Genomic DNA, 19426 nt, shown 5'->3' with positions numbered 1-19426 from the left:
GTAGATAGGTATTAGATTAAAAATTACAGACACCATACACTTTTTGAAGATAATGTTGAACATTCTTTTTAAAATCTTGAAACAGAATTTGAAATGACAGAGTGACCACGTCGACTAGTATAACCTGACATTCGGATACGGAGTGGCCACAATGTAAAGAGTCACGTGTTATAGCGACTAGACAAGCCTGTCAAACTTCCTGAGGAACAGGCAAAGGAAAAGCGTCAGTGGTTACAGTCTAACACCTCGGAGTAGTCCTGTGACCTGATTTGAGGCATTAATAATATATTAATTGTACTGGATAGTCAGTTTGGATTATACTAGTTGTTTGACAAAGTTTCCCGTTCTAATGAAATAAAACACAGCTAAAGCTAGGGTCGACTGAGGAGGATGTGGTTTATATGCTATTCATTGCAACGAGCTAGCTAGCCGACTAGCAATAGTTGAAAGATATAAACGTTGATTACGAGTCAAGCGAAGCAGTAGAGACTGAAACAGCACGGAATGTAGTGTGGAAGGTAAGAGCTGCTTGCTTAACGTTTATACAATGTAACAGCATTTGTAAATCGTAACGTTCCGGTGGTTCACATTTTTGATATAACAGCCTACGATTAGTTTGGCTACTTGTTGGCGTTCTTTTGCAGAGCTCACACTAAAGTTCATTGATCAAACTCATATTTGCCGAAGTGATGCTGAACATTGCAAACCAAGTCAAATAGCATTAGCTTAACTCAAGTGTAATAGGAAACCATTTTAAAAAGCGAGATGAGTTCAATTCATTGTTTAACTAGTCACTCCAGTTATTGAATTTATACATTTCGCACACGTCATCTTTCTAAACTCGTTTAACTCGATTCCACGTAGATGAGGACCACAGACGAGTAGCTCGGATCTGGACGTGCGTGCCTGTCACTCACTGTAACTTAGTTACAGACTTTAGGCTTGGCGCACATTTGGCTTTCACTGAATTGTCTGTCGTCTAATGTGATGGAATTCGATTTAGGAAAGCGATGTAGTTTAACTAATGTGGTCCTTTTTCATTTAATAAACATAGTAGACTGCAGTCTACTTGATAGTGATGCAGAGAGGTCTTTACCTTTTAGGCAATCGAAAAGGGCAGGTAGGTAAATCAATGCACGCCTGTTGCATCTTCTACGCGCGTGCATGCGCGCTTGTTTGTGTGTTACGAGAAAACTACTTCACTGTACGTCACTGATTTCTCTCTTAAGTAGAGATGTGCACAACTGTGAGTCAAGAGCTGTTTGCCGAGTGAAGAGCTGTGTAGGTCGATTTGTTTAGTAGAGCGTAAACGGAATAACATTGTAGTATGTGTGTCAAGTGGGTCAGTTATTTACTTGACGTTACTTGATGTTGAGATGAAAGTCTTTAGGACTCAAAGGGGCCCACTAGGCACACGTATCTTGTCAGACTAGATGTTCAGGCTAGTCATTACATTTTTAGAGCAGCAAATAGTTCTCCCTGCTAGCCTGAGGGGTAAGTCACTTTGGCATCCCTGCCTATTGTGTAGGCCTACCCGGATACAGTGTATTGACATTGTAACTACTATAGAATGTATAATGACGCCCACCGGTCTTCATTTACATAATTAGTGGTCAACGTTAGAGCATGGTTAACGTAGGTGCTGAAAACAAAGCTGAAACTATCATGAAGCTGTGACTAAATATCAAAGGTATCATATTAAATATATATCGAGAGTATAACCTATGGCCATATGTTTTTTACCCCCTGCTTGAGTGAAGTAAGCTCATTGCAATGTTTCTGTACAGCCACCACTGACTGCATTTACCACTGGTCAGGCTGACTGCTGTTCTTTCTCTCTCACATCAAGAGCCAACAACATCAGCCCAAATGTAAACACATAGTAATAACACTGTGTAATACTTGTTCAGATGGCCAAAGACGCATGATTCATTACCCCCTGCTCTGTATGTTTTTGTTCTTTTTGGTCTTTGACATAACTGTGCCTGTCTTTCGCTCGTTTCTTCACAGTGCATGTGACACACATACAATTTCATATGTCGCCCGGCGCACATTCAATGGGATGGTGCTGTTCAAATAAAGGGGTGGGCGAAGCACAACGTTTGTGAGCTTGCCGCCCCAGGGCACAGAGTAGTGAGACAGGACTGCCAAAAACTGCTGTTTTTCCTACTTCACATTCTCTCTCTCGACCTTTCTCTCTATCGCTCTCTCTCTCTCTCTCTCTCTCTCTCTCACTAATTATATCTGCCTCTCTCTGTCTCTGTTTCTCTTTCTTTCTGTTGCCATATCCAGCCCAGAGTTCAAAGGTAAAAACACCCCCAGTCTGTGGACTGGCAGTGAGCTCCACCTCACAAAAATAGGCCTCTTCTAGAGGTTCTGCCTTTTTGCCTCATCTTTGTTCTGTGGCATCAGTGGTGAAGTCACACACACCTGTTAGCAGCGGTTGGCACTGGTGCCTCCTCACCGCCAACCGGTTGCCTATCCTGGGTCACCGGTGGCATCTCCCGCCTTGTCCAGCGAAGCAGAGCGGAGCGGGCACCGGCTACAGGCCAGTGGTTCCCTTAAGGGCTCTTGTGTGTGTGAGAGCCAGTGCCCATTTGCGTGCTTAGTGCTGCCAAGACCGTATCAGGTGGCAGAGGGGAAAGGTGTGACCGGCAGGCCAGTTCATAATGGGGCTGTTATTTGTGTACCGGTTTGGGGTAGTAGAGGTGAGCCTGCGCTAGGCCAACTCCGGCGTCTCCTGTTTCTGGAGCTCACCAGAACTGGCTTCTTGGTGAACAGGTTGTGTGTTGCGGGAGTGGAGGATTGTTGGGCCTTGAGTCACTGAATTGTTAAAGGTCAGGCAGGCTCACGAGATAAGAGTAGTGTGTCTGTGTCGCACTTGTGCAGTCTGTCTCTTACTTAGCTAATCTTTTCTTTTTCTTTCCTTTTTAAAGTATATCTTTTTGGGATTTTTATGCCTTTAATGACAGAGACAGTGGAGAGTGACAGGAAGTGAATGGGAGAGAGAGAGTAGGGGTGGGATCCGGAAAGGACCACGGGGGCGGGAATCGAACCGGGGTCGCCGGTGTACGGTGCAGGGGCCCCAGCCAGTTGCAGTTCGCTAATCTTGTGCAGCGCATTCTGATTTTACTAACAAATTACGCATTTTGTTTAAGAGTATGATAACAAAGGCTCAGAAGTTATGGACATAAACCAGAATAATGACAGCTGCCACAGGAACTGGCAATTATAGCCAAGTTGCTTATGCAAAGTGAAGTGAGGTGTAATTGACAGATACAGCATTTGTACTAGAAAAACATGATGTTGTGTTGTTTGTCTCTGCTGCTCATTCAGTCACACTGTTTGAATGGTTTACGCACCACTGTCATTATTACATTGTGTTAATGCATATTATTATCTTGTGTTTATGCATACAGCACCCTCTTTTGATGATAAATCCTGGTTCTGTTTGAAACTGGTGTATGCAGGCTGTTCATTAGATAGCACCAAGGTTCAAAGACTTCTGAACAGGTTCAAGAACTTCTCCTCTGTTGGTCAAACATTTCTAGTTTAGAGTATCTTTGCTTGCTGGGCCTTGATTCCAAACGACTGGAATTAAAGTCAGATATCTTATTTTTGTAACGTTTTCAGACCTTGACAAGCAGCATAACTAGAAATAATCAAGAGGGGTGTTGGTTCAGCATACCAATTGGACATAGAACAGGTTTTTTCACTGTCTGTGTTGAATTGGGAGTACTCCCTTCTTCTATTTTCATATCCTATCAGCTGCTCTTATAAAAACACAAATAATTGGCTTTAATTGCAGCATAATTAGTACGGTAGGGCATAAAGCTAAAGTAGAAGAAAATGTCAGGTGTCTGTGCATGCTGTACGTGTGAGAGTGTGATTGTTTGTGAGTTTGCGTGTGTGTGTGTGTGAGTGTGTGTGAGAGAGAGAGAGAGAGAAAGTGAGGAAAAAAAGGCTGCCGGTTTAGTAACTGGAAAGGTACAGGAAATGCTCAGGATTGCTGTGTAAATAAAGAAAGAAAAGACTGCAGTTCAAAGTGTCAGATTCTCACTTTGTCATCGGTGGCTTTCTCAGAGTAAATCCCTGCACACTGAAATATTAATGCCGCCCAATTATGTGATTACACAGGAGGCTGCAGACGTGCCGATAGATTCGGGCTCAGACACTGCTATGATTGCCTCCTGGGCTGGAGAAACCTTGAGAGTCTCCGATCGAAATCTCATCCACGCCATACTTTATTAACAAGGTGCCAGGCGACACTGAAGGAGAAGGATATCTGAGAGAGCAGTGTAATAATAACCATAGAGTTGTTTTGTTAGTAAATGCTTCTCACGACAGCTAGGAACAGCGTAGGTGAGACAGAAAACCCAACACCTGAGCAATAATTAATCAAAATCAGACAACCGCATAGGCTCTTGTAAATAGGTAGTAAGGGTACAGTAACTATAAAGACAGCACTTGAGCATAACAGAGGCTCATGCGGAATGTAAACAAATGCTCATTCGGCTATGGGATCCGTGAGAGTGGAAGATGTGGGTGGGTGTGACAGAAGGTTCCAGTGTTTCTGCTCCATTGAAAGCCCTGTTGCCCATTGGATGAGGGCAATTGACTGGGGACAGAGAGTAGAGTTGTCAGAGCAACCAAGAGTGTTTTGGGAGATGGGGAGGAGTAGATACAGGACACTACTGGTGATGGGGCAGGCCAGATGGCACAGAGATGTGAAGGTCCGACAGGGGTTTTGTGTACAGACAAGTTGGGTATTTTGCTGTCGCCATCACTTGCATTCCATTCATTGGCATTTTGAAGCATCAGTTCACCTGAATGGGCTGGAATTTCCCAAGACTGCTCCTAACGGATCATCGCATGCAACACTTTACCTCTGTTACCTTTACTCTGTGGTGTAACCTCTTGTTGCTCTCATAAACAGATTTTATTCCTTCCCTCCTTCTTCTTTGTTTGTCATTTGTGTCAAGAATTGCAGAAGATTGGTATGTTTTTAAAAATCTCTCACTCTTTGTCACTCTCTATCTTTCTCTCTCTGTATCCTCTTTATTTCTCTCTCTATCTCTCTGTCTCTCTCCACAGTGAGCTGACAGCAGTCAGAGACAAGTGAGACAAGGCGAGGCGGTCGGGCAAGAGGTCAGCGTCGGGCGGTCACCAACTCATCATGAGGGTGCGCTTGTCGCGCAAGCTGGGCCTGCTGGCCAAGGCGGGCATGGTGCTGTGGCTCGTGTGGGTCACCTACCTGCTCGTCTCCCGCGCCGCCTTGATCCCCTCCCCCTCCGCGGACTCCGCCGGCTCCAAAGACGAGGCGGGCCCGGCGGCGGCGGGCGGCCGGGTGGAGCGGGCGGCCGAGGCGGAGGACGCCGAGGCCCTGCGGCAGCCCGTGTACCGGAAGCCGGCGGCGGACAGCAACGCGCCGGGCGAGTGGGGCAAGGCCACGCGGCTCACGCTGACGGACGACGAGAAGAAGCTCCAGGACGAGACCATCGAGCGCTACGCCATCAACATCTTCGCGTCGGACCGCATCTCGCTACACCGCCACATCCAGGACAACCGGATGCACGAGTGAGTGCGGGCGGGCGGGGCTAGACGATCACACAGGGCATAATTGACATTTAGCAGCATGATTGGCACAGCTCCTCTCTCGTCACTTTCCCATAGGGAATGGGGAAGTTTTTGCGGGGGCTTTGGTTGCATGTTTGTGTGTTTTCCTGGACTGGAGTGAAGGCTGGACTGGCCTATATGTGTGTTTTTTCTCTCTGTTCAATCCAGATGGTGTCAGCTTGGCCTGTCAACTTCGCATATGTTTAACGACAGAGTCGATTATTTATGTTTTCTGTGGTTTTGCTTTGGTGATCCATTATGGTTTATCGCAGTGCTCTTTTTCACTCCCAAACTCTTATGAAGCAAAGCACAGCAAAGCTTACCGATAAAGCCTTACCTCTAAAGAACGATACACTCGTCCATTTCTTTTTTGGCTTTGTTCTAGAAAGCTCTACCCTCCTCTCTCCCACCCACCTGCCCTTTCCCTTCATCCCCTGACCCATGTTGGGTCCCTGTTGTTGGAATGAAGAGTAATTGCTCCTTTCTCTCGCTGTATAATAAGCCCTGGCCTAAAATAATGAGCTGGATTTCATGTCGGCTTTCTGCAAAAGCATCACAAATGTTTTTTGAATTTCCCTGCTGAGATGAACAAGATTTCTTTTTTTGTGTGTGTGTGAATGTTTCTGAGCTTTGCAAAAAACATGCAGGAGCCCTTTAAAGGCTGGTTCAGTTGGAACATCATAGGGCTTGCTGTGCTTTGCCGGGAGCTTTTAAGCTGTGTTGACTTAGTGCTGAGGATAGGGGAGTTTTTCTGACTTATATCTCACTCGTTTTAACAGCTCCTAACGAGTTCTAGCGAGCCTTCTGAAGCAACTTTTGCAACTAGCCCCCCCCTGACCTGCTTGCGTTTCTCCCAAAACTTCATTTAGATGTTGGTAAGCTTTTTTGCCTTAGTGAAACGGGCCTCTTTGCAGTTTACCATTTCGATATAAATCAGCTGTCTGTTATTTAATGTGCAACAGTTCGAGAGTGACGCCTGAACCATTTGCACAAGCTGTCCCAGGCTATTTATTTACAGGGTGCTACACATCCTCAAGACTGCCATATCCCTCTCCCTCTTTCCTTCTCTCTATCTCTCTCTCTTTCCTTCTCTCTCCATCTCCCTCTTTCCTTCTCTCTACCTCTCCCTCTTTCATTCTCCCTCCATCTCCCTCTTTCCTTCTCTCTACCTCTCCCTCTTTCATTCTCCCTCTGTCTCTCTCTTTTCCTTCTCTCTCCCTTTCTCTGTTCCCCGGGCATCTGTGAAATCCTCTCTGGCATGTGTTGCCTCAGTGTGATGTTTTTTTTGTCCTTTTTAATTCTGTGCCATTATCCCCAGAGGCTGCCAAAGGCTCTGGAGTCTCAGAGCCCGTATCTCTGCGGCACATAATAACCGACGGGTTTGCGGTGCGGTGCGATTGGCCAAAGTGCCCCTGTTCCACTCGCACTGCTGTAGCAGGTTTCTCACCTGTTCCTCAGCTGACGTCAGTATTTATGGGCATGATTGATGTCCTGCTGTTCATGGCCTTCTGGCATTTCATTAAGCTGCATTTCTTTATTAATTGACAAATAAAGGCGTTCTTTCTTCCATACTCTTTGTTAATTGACAAATAAAGGTATTCTTACTTCCTTCTCTATCTATCTAATAAATCTTAAATCTTTCTTTTTCTCTTTAGTTATGTGATTGTATGTTTGTTTTGCTCACTTGATAAGTGTGTTAGTGCATTGGATTAGTATTTGTCTGTTTTCTTATCTCAGGTGTTTCTTGTGTCATGCTTGTCATTGTCAGGTGTCGGTCGAAGGTGTTTGACGTGCGGCATCTGCCCACCACATCGGTGGTCATCGCCTTCTACAACGAGGCCTGGTCCACACTGCTGAGGACCATCCACAGCGTCCTGGAGACCACGCCCGCCGTCCTTCTGCGTGAGATTATCCTCATCGACGACTTCAGCGACCGCAGTGAGTACCAGATGGGGGGTGATGTCACGATGCAGGGGCAGAGCGGTTAAAACTTTTGAAAACTTCATTCAGAAACATTCCATGTTAGTAGACTTTTTGAGTGGTCAATTGTAACTAGGCCTGTCACAAATTCTAGTGGACGATCAATTGTCATACAAACAATTACAATTTCATTGTCTTTCTCTGTTCATTTTATGGTTGTATTATAGTTTAATGATGTACATAAATCGGTAGGAGAGGCAATGTGAGCTTTGAACATCGAAATAAAAATGACATAGCTGTTTCCCTGTTTTGCAAAAATTGGCGAAGTGATAAAAATATGACAGTTCATTTCGTCCAGCTGTTTTTATACAGTTGAATGGAAATGATTATGATGATTATACAAAATGATGCACGACTCAAATAATTGCGATCAGGTGATTATGTAATAATTATGATCGGCCTCATTTTCACAGAAAGAGATGAAAAGAGAGAGAGAGAGAGAGAGGGAACAAAGAGAAGGATGCCTCAATAGTGCAGTGAAAATGAGAGTATGAGCTGAAGACTTACAGGGGGAGTGAACAATAAGAAGCAGATTCAGGAAGACAGGGAAAGGGAGCGCAGTAAGGTGAGAGAAAGCGAAAGCTAGGTGAGAGCTAAGGGAAGAGAGAAGGAAAGAACGAATGTGATAGAGAGGGAGAAAGAAAGAGAGAGAGAGAAAGAGAAAAAAAAGAGAGAGAGAGGGGGGTGGGTAGAGATTGTTAATCATCCTCTTCAGCCAGAACCCCGTCTCCTTCAGCGCCCGAGCTGCTCGCAGATGCTACGCCTCGTGATGACCTCACACCAAACCATTTCCTGTCTGCCTCCCTGGAATCTGGAAGAATCTCAGCAGGCCCAGGCCTCTCCAGAGTCACACACTCCCCAGCGACAGCTCAGAAAACACCTTAGCCAGCGCCGCGGAGATTCTCTCACAGACGCCTTTACAGTATCACGCACACATAGTACAGGACACAGCAAAGCCCAGAGACAAAGTATTTCAGACGACAAGCTCCTTTTTTGACCTGACATTTTTTTTTTTTATACATTTTTAATTGTGTTTTATAATTCATACAACAAACAAACAATCAAACTGAAATACATGTAAAACAACAAATAAGACCACATACATCAAATAAGACAACATACAGCATTCAACCGCATTCACTCCCCCCACCCCCAGGTCTTGTTCCCCCCGCCCCAGAAAGAAAGAGATTCGGTGAATTGATACAGCTCGACAAAGTTGGCAAAAATTTGTATGCCAAATTAAGATTTTGACCTGACATTTTAAATGAGGACTGTATGTAATGTGATTGCTATGCTAACTGTGCGTCACAGGTTTCCTTCCTATTTAGAGCTCACTCTCTGAGTGGGTGTGACATCAATTAGAATTCAAATCACTCACCCTAATTCTAACCAGCGCCAAAATTCTTTCCTCGTGGATGTAACGCTTTTCAGCGTAGATGTGTTATGATAGCACAAAGACTGATACTTGCACATTCAGTTCCTCTCTCTCTGTCCTCCAAACAGATACTCTGAGGCTGACATGCCATCATCTGTGCTTTTCCAAATTAGTAACTGCTCTCGGCAGACTGCGTTTAGACTCAAACACTGCAACGAAAGACCCGTTTAATTGCTCTCTGGGGAGGAGGAAGAGAATCACAAGACCTTGTCAGACACAAAAGATCCCAGAGCGGGACTTTTCATCTAGCCTGTCAAGCGAGTGCATTGCGGGTTGTACCTCCGTTGTTCCGAGACGGTAATGAAAAGGCGTTTAATTCGGAGAGATTGGTAGTAATCAGGTCCATGGAGGGTTATGTCCAAAACGTGGCTCTCTTGGGCATACAAGCACTGGGTCTGCCAGTTCCCTTCGTTAGCCACTAATGATGCCACCAATTAATTTATGTTATGTCTTTCACCGTTTTTTTTATTGGGTCACTTGTCTGGCTCCTCTGCTGACTGTCCTAGTCTGACTGCTGGAGATAACACTAAATAAGCTTTACCCAGACAGATAGGCATCACGGTTAGACGTGTGTCCCCCCCTCTAACTGTCGTCACCGTCTGCGTCAATTTCACAGGCTATCTGAAGACCCAGCTGGCGGATTACATCAGCAACCTGGAGCGCGTGCGCCTCATCCGCACCAACAAGCGCGAGGGCCTGGTGCGGGCGCGACTCATCGGCGCCACCTACGCCACGGGCGACGTGCTCACCTTCCTGGACTGCCATTGCGAGTGTGTGCCCGGCTGGATCGAGCCACTGCTGGAGAGGTGCGTCGCAAACACACACCGCTGACATTAGCAGGGCTGCACAGTGAATCTGTTTTTAATCGAAACCGCAATTTGATGCAATAATGCAATTACTGAATGCATTAGACTGCAATTGATGGTGCAGCATGTAACTTTGTCCCAGTGTTGTGACATTTATGAGTTTTATGGAACAGGAAATCTTAAAATTGTTTTCAAAAATATTCCAAAAGGTTCTTTTTCAGATCAGATCTACAGTTACAGTAATGTCATTTAGCAGATGGCTGGATTAGGTTCAGGCATTTCAGAGAGTTGTGAAGGAAGAGTTGTGTCAGTGCCCATCTCTCTTGTCCCTTTTCAGGATTGGCGAAAACGAGAGCACCATCGTGTGCCCGGTGATCGACACCATCGACTGGAACACCTTTGAGTTCTACATGCAGACGGACGAGCCCATGATCGGGGGATTCGACTGGCGTCTGACCTTCCAGTGGCACGCCGTGCCCCTGCCAGAGCGGAGGAGGCGCAAGTCTCGCATCGACCCCATCAGGTCAGATCCGAGATCCTGCTCCGTGGTTCTCACTCAACCCAGCCAGGTCCCCCTCAGTCTGAACGCTGACTGGCTAGCCAGTCACTGGTCACTCCCTTAATCTTCAATGAATAATAGGAAATCCCTTGATAACAATATCAATACAAGCATGAAATGAAATGACCTGACATTAGATGGTCACTTGTATTCTTTTTTATTCACTCTACAGGTCTCCTACCATGGCTGGAGGTCTGTTTGCGGTCAGCAAGGCCTACTTTGAGTTCTTGGGCACTTATGACATGGGCATGGAGGTGTGGGGAGGAGAGAACCTGGAACTGTCTTTCAGAGTGAGTATGCATTCTATGTCCATGTTCCATTCTCTTGGCTAGGGTTCCATACTAGGAACTCTGCCACATACAGTGAATAAGGAGGTGCTATAGATGCTCTCTGTGGGGGTTGTTCAAGTGAGTGAGAGATGCAGAGAGGAAGAGGGAAATCCCTCTGCAAATAAGGGATTGGGGCAGGTCTCCTTTCATCAACAGGTGTCCATTAATCAGGGAACGGCAGATTCCGTGACTGTGTGTGTGTGTGTGTGTGTGTGTGTGTGTGTGTGTGTGTGTGTGTGTGTGTGTGTGTGTGTGTGTGTGTGTGTGTGTGTGTGTGTGTGTGTGTGTGTGTGTGTGTGTGTGTGTGTGTGATGTGTGTGTGTACCCGTATGCGTCCGTGCGTGTCCGAATGTAAAACTGAAGATAGATGGTGCATACCTTTGGGCCATGTTTTATGCATTACAGCAATATAATACCTCACTCTGAGCTGCAACACTAACATGCATCATTGATGTTGTGTGAATTGGTTTACAACTGTGTATGAGAATAAGAATGAAAAAGCGGAAAAATAAAGAATGAACAGGACAGGCGTTATTATACTAACACATTAGGCTTGCCTTTCCCCAGCCTTTATGTGGTTTGCGGTTCTTAATTCCTCAGATCAGTAATGTGGTTTAGAGGGGCTTGGAAAATAGAGGAATAAAGTGTATAATTTCTCTAATTTAAATGGTCTTTTATATGTACCGTAATTTCCCAACTATTAGCCGCAGCTTATACATCGATTTTGCAAAATTTCTTTAGCTATCAGGTTAATTCATGGGGGCAGTTAATATGGTTTTAATATGGTTTTGTTTCTTTTCACTTGCGTAAAATACTGTCCTGCGGCTTATGCACAATGTGGCTAATACACAGGAAATCACTGTATTACTTATAAGCAACTAGTAACACCAGTAGAAAATCAGTGTTACTGTTAATATCTTAGGACATTTCTTGAGGAAAATATTCCATCTTCACTGAAATGATTACATGCCTAGCTGCTGAAGATATAACACAACAGCTAGAATGACCAGTGCCCAATAGTGCATGTGGTATAATATTGTGCTTGTCGTCACTGCATTGTGATTAATGTTTTTGGTTCTTGATGCGCAGATATTACTAGATAGAGATTTATGGCTCTGTCTGAATGCCAACAGAACAGATACAGTATTTGCAAGAAGGGTAGTGACAGTCTGAGGATGGATTCTCTCTCAGTGCACATCATCAATGTATATGTAATTATGTGGTTTGGCTGTCATCAGTGTAGTTTTGATGGGGATATTCATTAACTGTTACTATATGGATTAATCTTCCTGTCTGGAATGATGGAATTAATTCATTTAGAAATGAAATGTTATTTGCATTTCCTTATTGCTATATTATTTATGTATCTGGGTTCTCAATCCCTGTGTTTGAGTCATTGTTATCCAGTCATCTGATTCTTGATTTAACTGTTGTGTAACAAGGAAGAAGTGATTGTTGATAAGAATGCAGTCATTTCCTTTACAAACTCCTTCATTGGGCCCCTTTCTGTCACCCTTGTTGGATCCAAATTTGATTTATATATATATATATATATTTTTTCTGTCTGAGAGAACCCTTTAATGGAGTGTTTGTTGCCTAAGCATTTCAACCTACATTCTTGGCTGTTATTACAGTAACAGTGATTTGTGATGGTGGGATCATACATCATGTACTTACAATGACAATATTGAGTTGTGATCATTATGAGTGACATCTAGGCCTGATTTACAAGCACTCTGGTATGGTGGCTCACCCACAGGTGTGGCAGTGTGGAGGCTCCCTGGAAATCCACCCCTGCTCCCACGTGGGCCATGTCTTCCCCAAGAAGGCCCCCTATGCCCGGCCCAACTTCCTGCAGAACACTGTCCGAGCCGCGGAAGTCTGGATGGACTCTTACAAGCATCACTTCTACAAGCGAAACCCGCCGGCCCGCAAGGTATGTCATGTTTTTTCCACATAGGAAGAGTTCAAGAGCACAGATGCATGCTCTCTGGTTACCCATTTTGCACCGAGGGGCCACCCAATTGTCTATAACCAATGATAGGGGTCATGCCCCTACCTGCAGCAATGTTGCATAGTGTGTGCCAGGTGTCTCGGGTAATCAGTAATGTCTGAGTCTCCATTCTTTATATTATTAAGTCAGTGTGGCATCAAAATAAGTTTGAATGAATGAGCTTTAAAAGACCATGACATAACTGCACGGAAGTTTATAGCTAGATACTAGTTCAGACTAGTGCTGAAAACCGCATGTCGTGTATTTGTTCTTGGCACCAATCCTGGCCTGTTGAAAGAAGCGTTAAGTGAAACTGACTTTACGCATTTATGTTGACTTGCGCTGATTGACACACAACAAAGTGCTCTACCACCGCAGCCTTTTTATGTAAGTGTAATTACGCAGTAATCCTCTGTTATGTAGACACTGCTTTAAGCTGAACGGATAGTAATATGGCTTGATAAGATCAACTGTCTCCGTAGCAAAACAACTGCCAAGATGGCTCACAGGACACAGGAGCACTTTGTGTCCCCTGGCCTTGTCAAGGAGATATAGTTACCTTGGGATGATGGTTTGAGACGCTTGAACGTCACAAAAAGGCCCTTTGTGTTTTTACACAGTCTGGGGCAATATCGTATTCCGAGCAGAGAATGGGGAATACAGTTTTTGCCAACAATTCCGCTGGTAGTTTATGTTCGGGCCTCCGCTCGCCGATTTTGTTTACTGTTTTTGAGAGACTGTCGAACGGAGATACGGTAAGTGGGGCAAGTACCAGCCGTCTCCAATTGCTAGTGTAAGCAGACATAAAAGATGCATGCAACTCAATATTGCTTGCCTGAACAAAAAAAGGTTACATTATTCATTCATACCGTCAGGGATCTTTGATCAAACAATAAATTACCTTGTGAAAAGCAGGTGCGGAAAAAGTGCCAAGTCGGACAGGGCAAACTAATGAGAAAGAACGCTGTGCCATGGTTTCTGGCACGCTCGGCTGCCAGCGCCAGGGTCCAGAGATGAGGGGCGACACCTGATACAGGGCCATTCTGCCGATCGTTAGTTTACATCAGATAAATAGCACATTGCTGCCATCTAAGGAGAGCTCATTATCGCTCTTTATTACTCATTCAGACGTTTCAGAATGGCCGGCCACTTCCAAGAGCGCCTTTGAGGATGCTTCAAGCAGACCGTTGCATATGCCGGTCGGACATACGATATCAGCGTATATAGCGTGTAACGTTGGGAAAACTTTGGGGAACTTCATGGGTGGTGTCCTTTTTTGTGCTTGAAGTTTGTCTTTTTCTTTGTTTGTTAGGAGTCGTACGGGGACATTTCGGAGAGGGTGGTTCTGAGGCAGCGACTCAAGTGCCAGAGCTTCGACTGGTATCTGAAGAATGTTTACCCAGAGCTCCATGTGCCTGAAGACAGGGAAGGCTGGCACGGAGCGGTAAGCACCCCCACATCTCGCCCGCACACTCCCCAGGGCGACGTTGCCTCTAATTTGATGATGGCGTTTGCTTTGCGTGCTCTCTCTCTCTCTCTCTCTCTCTCTCTCTCTCTCTCAATTCAATTCAATTCAATTCAAAGGGTGCTTTATTAGCATGACTGTTCGGTACAGTGTTGCCAAAGCGTGTTACAAATAACACCAATATCATAAAGGAAATAAAAGAGTAATTCATTATACTATGTATTTATGTAAGCACAAAATAGACAGTAGTGGAAATAATAAGTGTGTGTGTGTGTGTGTGTGTGTGTGTGTGTGTGTGTGTGTGTCTCTCTCTCTCTCTCTCTTTCTCAGGTCCGCAGTGCAGGGATCCACTCGGAGTGCCTGGACTACAATGCCCCGGAGCACAGCCCTACAGGTGCACACCTGGCCATGTTTGGTTGCCACGGCCAGGGCGGCAACCAGGTACCACACCCACGCTTCCAGCACTCCTACTTGAACGCTCGCTTATCACACGAGCCCTTCAGGCCATAGAGCTACCTTCGTCATTTAGAAAAGGAGGGCGGAGGGAGCATCTGTAAATGTCGTCCATATTGAGTTACGCCTTTTATAATGTATAGCTGTGATAGGCTTATCCTTTCCACTGTCCTAGCAGGATGACAGGGCATCAGCATAGCTTATGCATTGAACCGCACATCACCTTAATATGGCAATCAGTCACTTCAAGTCACACCCTGTGCCCGTCTCTCACCTTGTGGCAGCTTCACCTTGTGGCTTTACAAAGACGTCTGGTTCATTTTGAATGGGGGAGTCTAATGTCATGTGTCCCAGTGTCTGTGTGTCTCCTTGGTCTTGATATCGCCACCTATTACTCATTGATGCCGCGCATCGGATGTCCCTCAAAAAAGAAAGAAAGCTATAAGTTGTTACGTAACGAAAAATCGATGTGTCCAGTCCACCAACATGAGAGGGAAACTTTAGCCTTCGTCTGACAAAAGCCTGACCATGAGGGCTCTACCCCCCCACCCATCCCCACCCGACCCCACCACGCCCCAACCCCCCGTAGACGGGCGTGAAAGATAAATGAGCTCCGGTGAGACGGAGCGGTGCGGACCGGGTAAATAAGTTTGAGTCGAGACAGGACCTGCCCTTTTAATAGAGCCGTCGATTGGCCCGCGTGAATGATGAATGAGACCTGACGAGGAGCCCTTTGGACCGTGGAGATTGATTACCTTTTTTTTGTGCTCCGCTGGCGTGCAGATGGACGGGCGGCCGCTGATGTCTTTCCATAACGGCGAGCGCGCCGTAATGTAGTTAAGGTTATTAGCGGACACGGTGACGAGGGGGGATAATGCCTTTTGATGTGTATGTCGTTACCGTCGTGACAGTCCTGTCTCTCGCTGAAACCGCAGATCTAAAGTTTTACTGTGGGGGGATACCCTAGCTGTCGGGATGGTCCGGTCAGATTAAGAGAAAGGCTTCCTAGTTGAGAGATCTTCAGCCACACCTCTCGCCACTGCAGCTGCCCTAAATGTCCTGCCCCATGCAGTCACCATTAAATATTAAGTCAGACTCTAATGCGTGGTCAATTATTGAACCGCTCATTGAATGAAGTGGTCTTTGATGGCAGGTAGAGGTTTTGCTAGACCTACCTAATGCTAACGGGAGCATAAGTGTGTGTCTTGACTGTGACTGTTCTCTGCTAACTCATGGTTATTTGCACACGAGTTCCACTGAATGATCTATTGGTATGTCGGTTGTGCTCTTATTTGTGATGACTGAATCATGGCAAACATCCTGTTCACCTCACCCGCAGTACTTTGAGTACACGTCCAAGAAGGAGATCCGCTTCAACTCGGTGACGGAGCTGTGTGCCGAGGTGCCGGCGGGGCAGAACTACATCGGCATGAGGCACTGCCCACAGGACGGAGCTGCTGTGCCTCCCAGCATCGTCTGGGAGTTCAGAGATGTGAGTCTAAGACCCCCAAACCCCCCCCCCCCGCCCCCCCTCCCATCGCTCTCCTGTTCAACATGTCACTCAACACCATTTGATCCTGTCTTTCTGCATGAACTCCTGAGCACATACTGTACATTCTAAAAAAATTGACACAGGAATAAGAATCATGCCACAGGTTAAGATTTACATTTTGTCGTTCAATATGTGATATTTGTGTACTGTATATGCAGGGTGTTATGAAAGGTAAGCTTTCTCTGCACTTGGACTACTTTGGATTTGGGGCCATGCCACCAGTGGCATTGCCTGGCTGTATCGCCTGGCTTAGGAACTCGCATGTGATTTATAGATTCTTTGGACTCTTGCTGGACGGCTTGATTTCTAATGAGACTGCTAATGCGATTTCTAACGTTCCTCTCGTGCGTCTGTGTGTGTGTTTGTGTGTGTGTGTGTGTGTGTGTGTGCGCGCGCGCGCGCCCTATGACCCTCTCTCTCTGCAGGACGGGAGCATCTACCATCCTCACTCGGGCATGTGCGTCACCTCTTACCGCACACCGGAGGGACGCGCAAGCATCCAGATGAGCAAGTGCGCGCCTGGAGACAAGCACCAGCGATGGACGTTTGAATAAGGGATTAGGGAGAGTGTGTGTGTGTGTCTGTGTGTGTGTGTGTGTGTGTGTCTGTGTGTGTGTGTGTGTGTGTGTGTGTGTGTGTGTGTGTGTGTGTGTACTGTGTGTGTGTGTGTGTGTGTGTGTGTGTGTGTGTGTGTGTGTGTGTGTGTGTGTGTGTGTGTGTGTGTGTGTGTGTGTGTGTGTGTGTTGGAGGGATGTACTGTAGCTCCGTGAGACCTAAGTGCAATTACCATAATGGACTTTGAGATACAAGGCTTGGGAGCAAGCAGGAAGTGCCCCTGCTGTGCCTTCTGGAATGCTGCAGATCAGACTGATCTGTGCCCATATGCCTTTTGGGCATTAAAGGGGACCCCAGAAGTAAAGTGCCAATATCTTTATGTTTTAGTGTTTATCGTTGTCAGTCCTTTATCGTTGTCTTCTTTCAAAAGGGACGTCCAAGAGATGTGTAGCAGACCATTTCTGGCTGCTGTAGGCCAGGGTTGAAGGACTGCAAGAGCAATACAAGGCTGTGTAATTTCATTTAAATTTTGAATTTTAATTTAATCGTAACTAGGATCGTGTAGGCTCATTCTGACCACGAACGAAGTACTGCAAGAGCAATACAAGGCAGTCTGATTACAATAAGCCCAGTCCTGCCGGAGGGCTTGATTCGTACCAACACCATTACACTACGCAGCTTGGCGAATATCATAGCGGCCTTCCACCTTACCTTTAGTTCAAATTCACATCACAAAAGAACGGTGTTGGCAATGGGAGAGGAGTGGGAGATTTGTTTTGTTTTGTTTTGTTGTTCATTCTCTGATCCTTTTTTTTCTCTTGTTTTGATATTGTTTACACACCATTGCCTCTCCACCGTGGGTCTTATGTGTTGTCGTTCATGTCGTCTGTGTGTGTCAGCGGTTGCATTGAAGAGATTGGTTTGTCTGAGATAAACCCCGACGCCAGGGAGGTGTGTTAATACCGTGTCAGTTCCTTCAGCTAGTGTGGGGTTTTACCCTCCGTCCCGTGCTGGAGGGATTCCCAACCAATGAGGAGCCAATTAAAATAATCTCCCATCTGTGATGCCTTTTTCTATTTCGGGGATTCGAGGTGCGTGTGTGTGTGTGTGTGTATGTGTGTGTGTGATCGGTGGGGAGTGGGGTGATGAGAGCTGGTGTCTTTTTTGAGATTAGATTTAAACTTGACTGCTCAGATTGCTCATAGGAGAGACGAGAGAGAGGGAGAGACTGAGGGAGGATGTGTTTTTTCTCACACTCCAGATGGGACCATGGGAACTCACTGTGCCTCTGTGTTTTCTACTGTGCCTGAGTAGACTGATCATGTGCTGGCCTAAATATAGAGAACTACCGTAGGTGTCTTCTATTTGACCTCATGGATACTGTGTACATTATCTTATATTGTTGGCCATTCCAGTTTTCACAATGCTGATGCCATGCTTGTCCAATTTAGAGTGTTAGAGGAGGCTTTCTTTCATGTCAGAGATGCTTTAATTCCTATGCGTTCTAATTGTTTGACTGTTCTATCTGTTTCGATCTGCCGATATGGATTAAGTGTGGTTTACAAGAGTTGTGTCATTTGGCATTACTGGTCTGTTTTTCCTGGTGCATACATGTGCAACCTGTTCCATAGACCTTATATGTTATGTATTGCATAGCACTTAGGGACAGCATGTTGTGAGTGTTGACCAAAGTGTAACTTCAGCTTTTTAATTGTCCTTAATACATGCTGAGTCAAAGCTTTTCGTGTTATGTGTTAATTGTCCCAATGGCTTATGTTTTAATCACTGATTATTGCATGTATAAGCTTTTTGTTTTTTTTAACACAATGCCATGTATAGTGTCACTGTTTGCACTCATTCAGTAGCCAGCTGTAACTCTGAAGATGCTTCTGAATGGACTCATCACGCATCATCTTCTGTGCTTTTTTGCACTATGGCGTGACTCAGAAGTGACACGTCCTTATCGGGAAAGTGACCTTGTTTTGTTTTTTTACCCCCCACCCCAATTCTCTCAGCCCAGCGCATTCATATCTGTGTCTTTAAAAAATGATTCTCAATTTGTAAAGGGACCTAAGTGGGACTGTGCAAAAAATCTATATATTTTTTAAAATAATATGTGATTGAGGCCAAATGATGATTAAAGTTGATTCTAATAAATGGGCCTAGTGTGTGTGTTTTATTTTAATTGTGCCAAATCACATCTGCCATAGAAGCCTGAAGATGAATCTGGGGGAACTATTGCCAAGATGTAGGCCTTAATGAATATAATAATTATGTTTTTTTTTTTTTTTTTTTTTAAATGATTTTCAGTCTCCATTTCAATCTTAAAATGAAGCGTACAAGTCTGTTTTTCTCAAATGTTGCCATATTAATGATAAAACTACACTTTCAGATGGTCCCACAGAAAATTAGCTTCTGTAGTGTCCGATGACCTCATTTTGTGTAAAAAGGGCACATTTGGTGTCATCTAGTGGCCAGAAATCAACATGCACTCAAGAAATTCCTAGAGGTCACTGAAGGCATAGCATACTTGCTGTACATTAAGGATGTCCTTTGGATTCCTTAATAACAATTACAGGTTTTTCAAGTCAGCACACTGACAATGGAGGCCTATTTGAATCCTTTGAAACTTGTGTCATGTCCTATGATACCGACATTTACAAATGGTTATTATTTTCTGAAC

General features: G+C 45.2%; 1 protein-coding gene across 1 annotated transcript; it reads left to right on the top strand.

Annotated features, from left to right (window-relative positions):
- The first annotated feature begins 214 nt into the window (after positions 1-214).
- Positions 215-18894, top strand: poc1bl (POC1 centriolar protein homolog B (Chlamydomonas), like). The gene is made up of 11 exons (XM_062528862.1): positions 215-518; positions 5095-5577; positions 7385-7554; positions 9648-9837; positions 10175-10360; positions 10569-10686; positions 12485-12661; positions 14031-14162; positions 14514-14624; positions 15976-16128; positions 16614-18894. The coding sequence occupies exons 2-11, from the start codon at positions 5177-5179 to the stop codon at positions 16740-16742; spliced, it is 1767 nt and encodes a 588-aa protein (XP_062384846.1). The 5' UTR covers positions 215-518; positions 5095-5176; the 3' UTR covers positions 16743-18894.
- The last annotated feature ends 532 nt before the right edge of the window (positions 18895-19426 follow it).

This window comes from Sardina pilchardus, chromosome 24 (genome assembly GCF_963854185.1).
Source record: "Sardina pilchardus chromosome 24, fSarPil1.1, whole genome shotgun sequence".
Taxonomy (NCBI): domain Eukaryota; kingdom Metazoa; phylum Chordata; class Actinopteri; order Clupeiformes; family Clupeidae; genus Sardina; species Sardina pilchardus.
This window is presented reverse-complemented; position numbering and strand designations above follow the sequence as displayed.

Excerpts from the sequence above, each read along its gene's own strand:
- poc1bl (XM_062528862.1), top strand. The coding sequence starts at position 5,177 with ATGAGGGTGCGCTTGTCGCGCAAGCTGGGCCTGCTGGCCAAGGCGGGC. Across the intron at positions 9,838-10,174 it reads ATCGAGCCACTGCTGGAGAG|GATTGGCGAAAACGAGAGCA; the intron begins GTGCGTCGCAAA and ends GTCCCTTTTCAG. Across the intron at positions 16,129-16,613 it reads TCGTCTGGGAGTTCAGAGAT|GACGGGAGCATCTACCATCC; the intron begins GTGAGTCTAAGA and ends CTCTCTCTGCAG.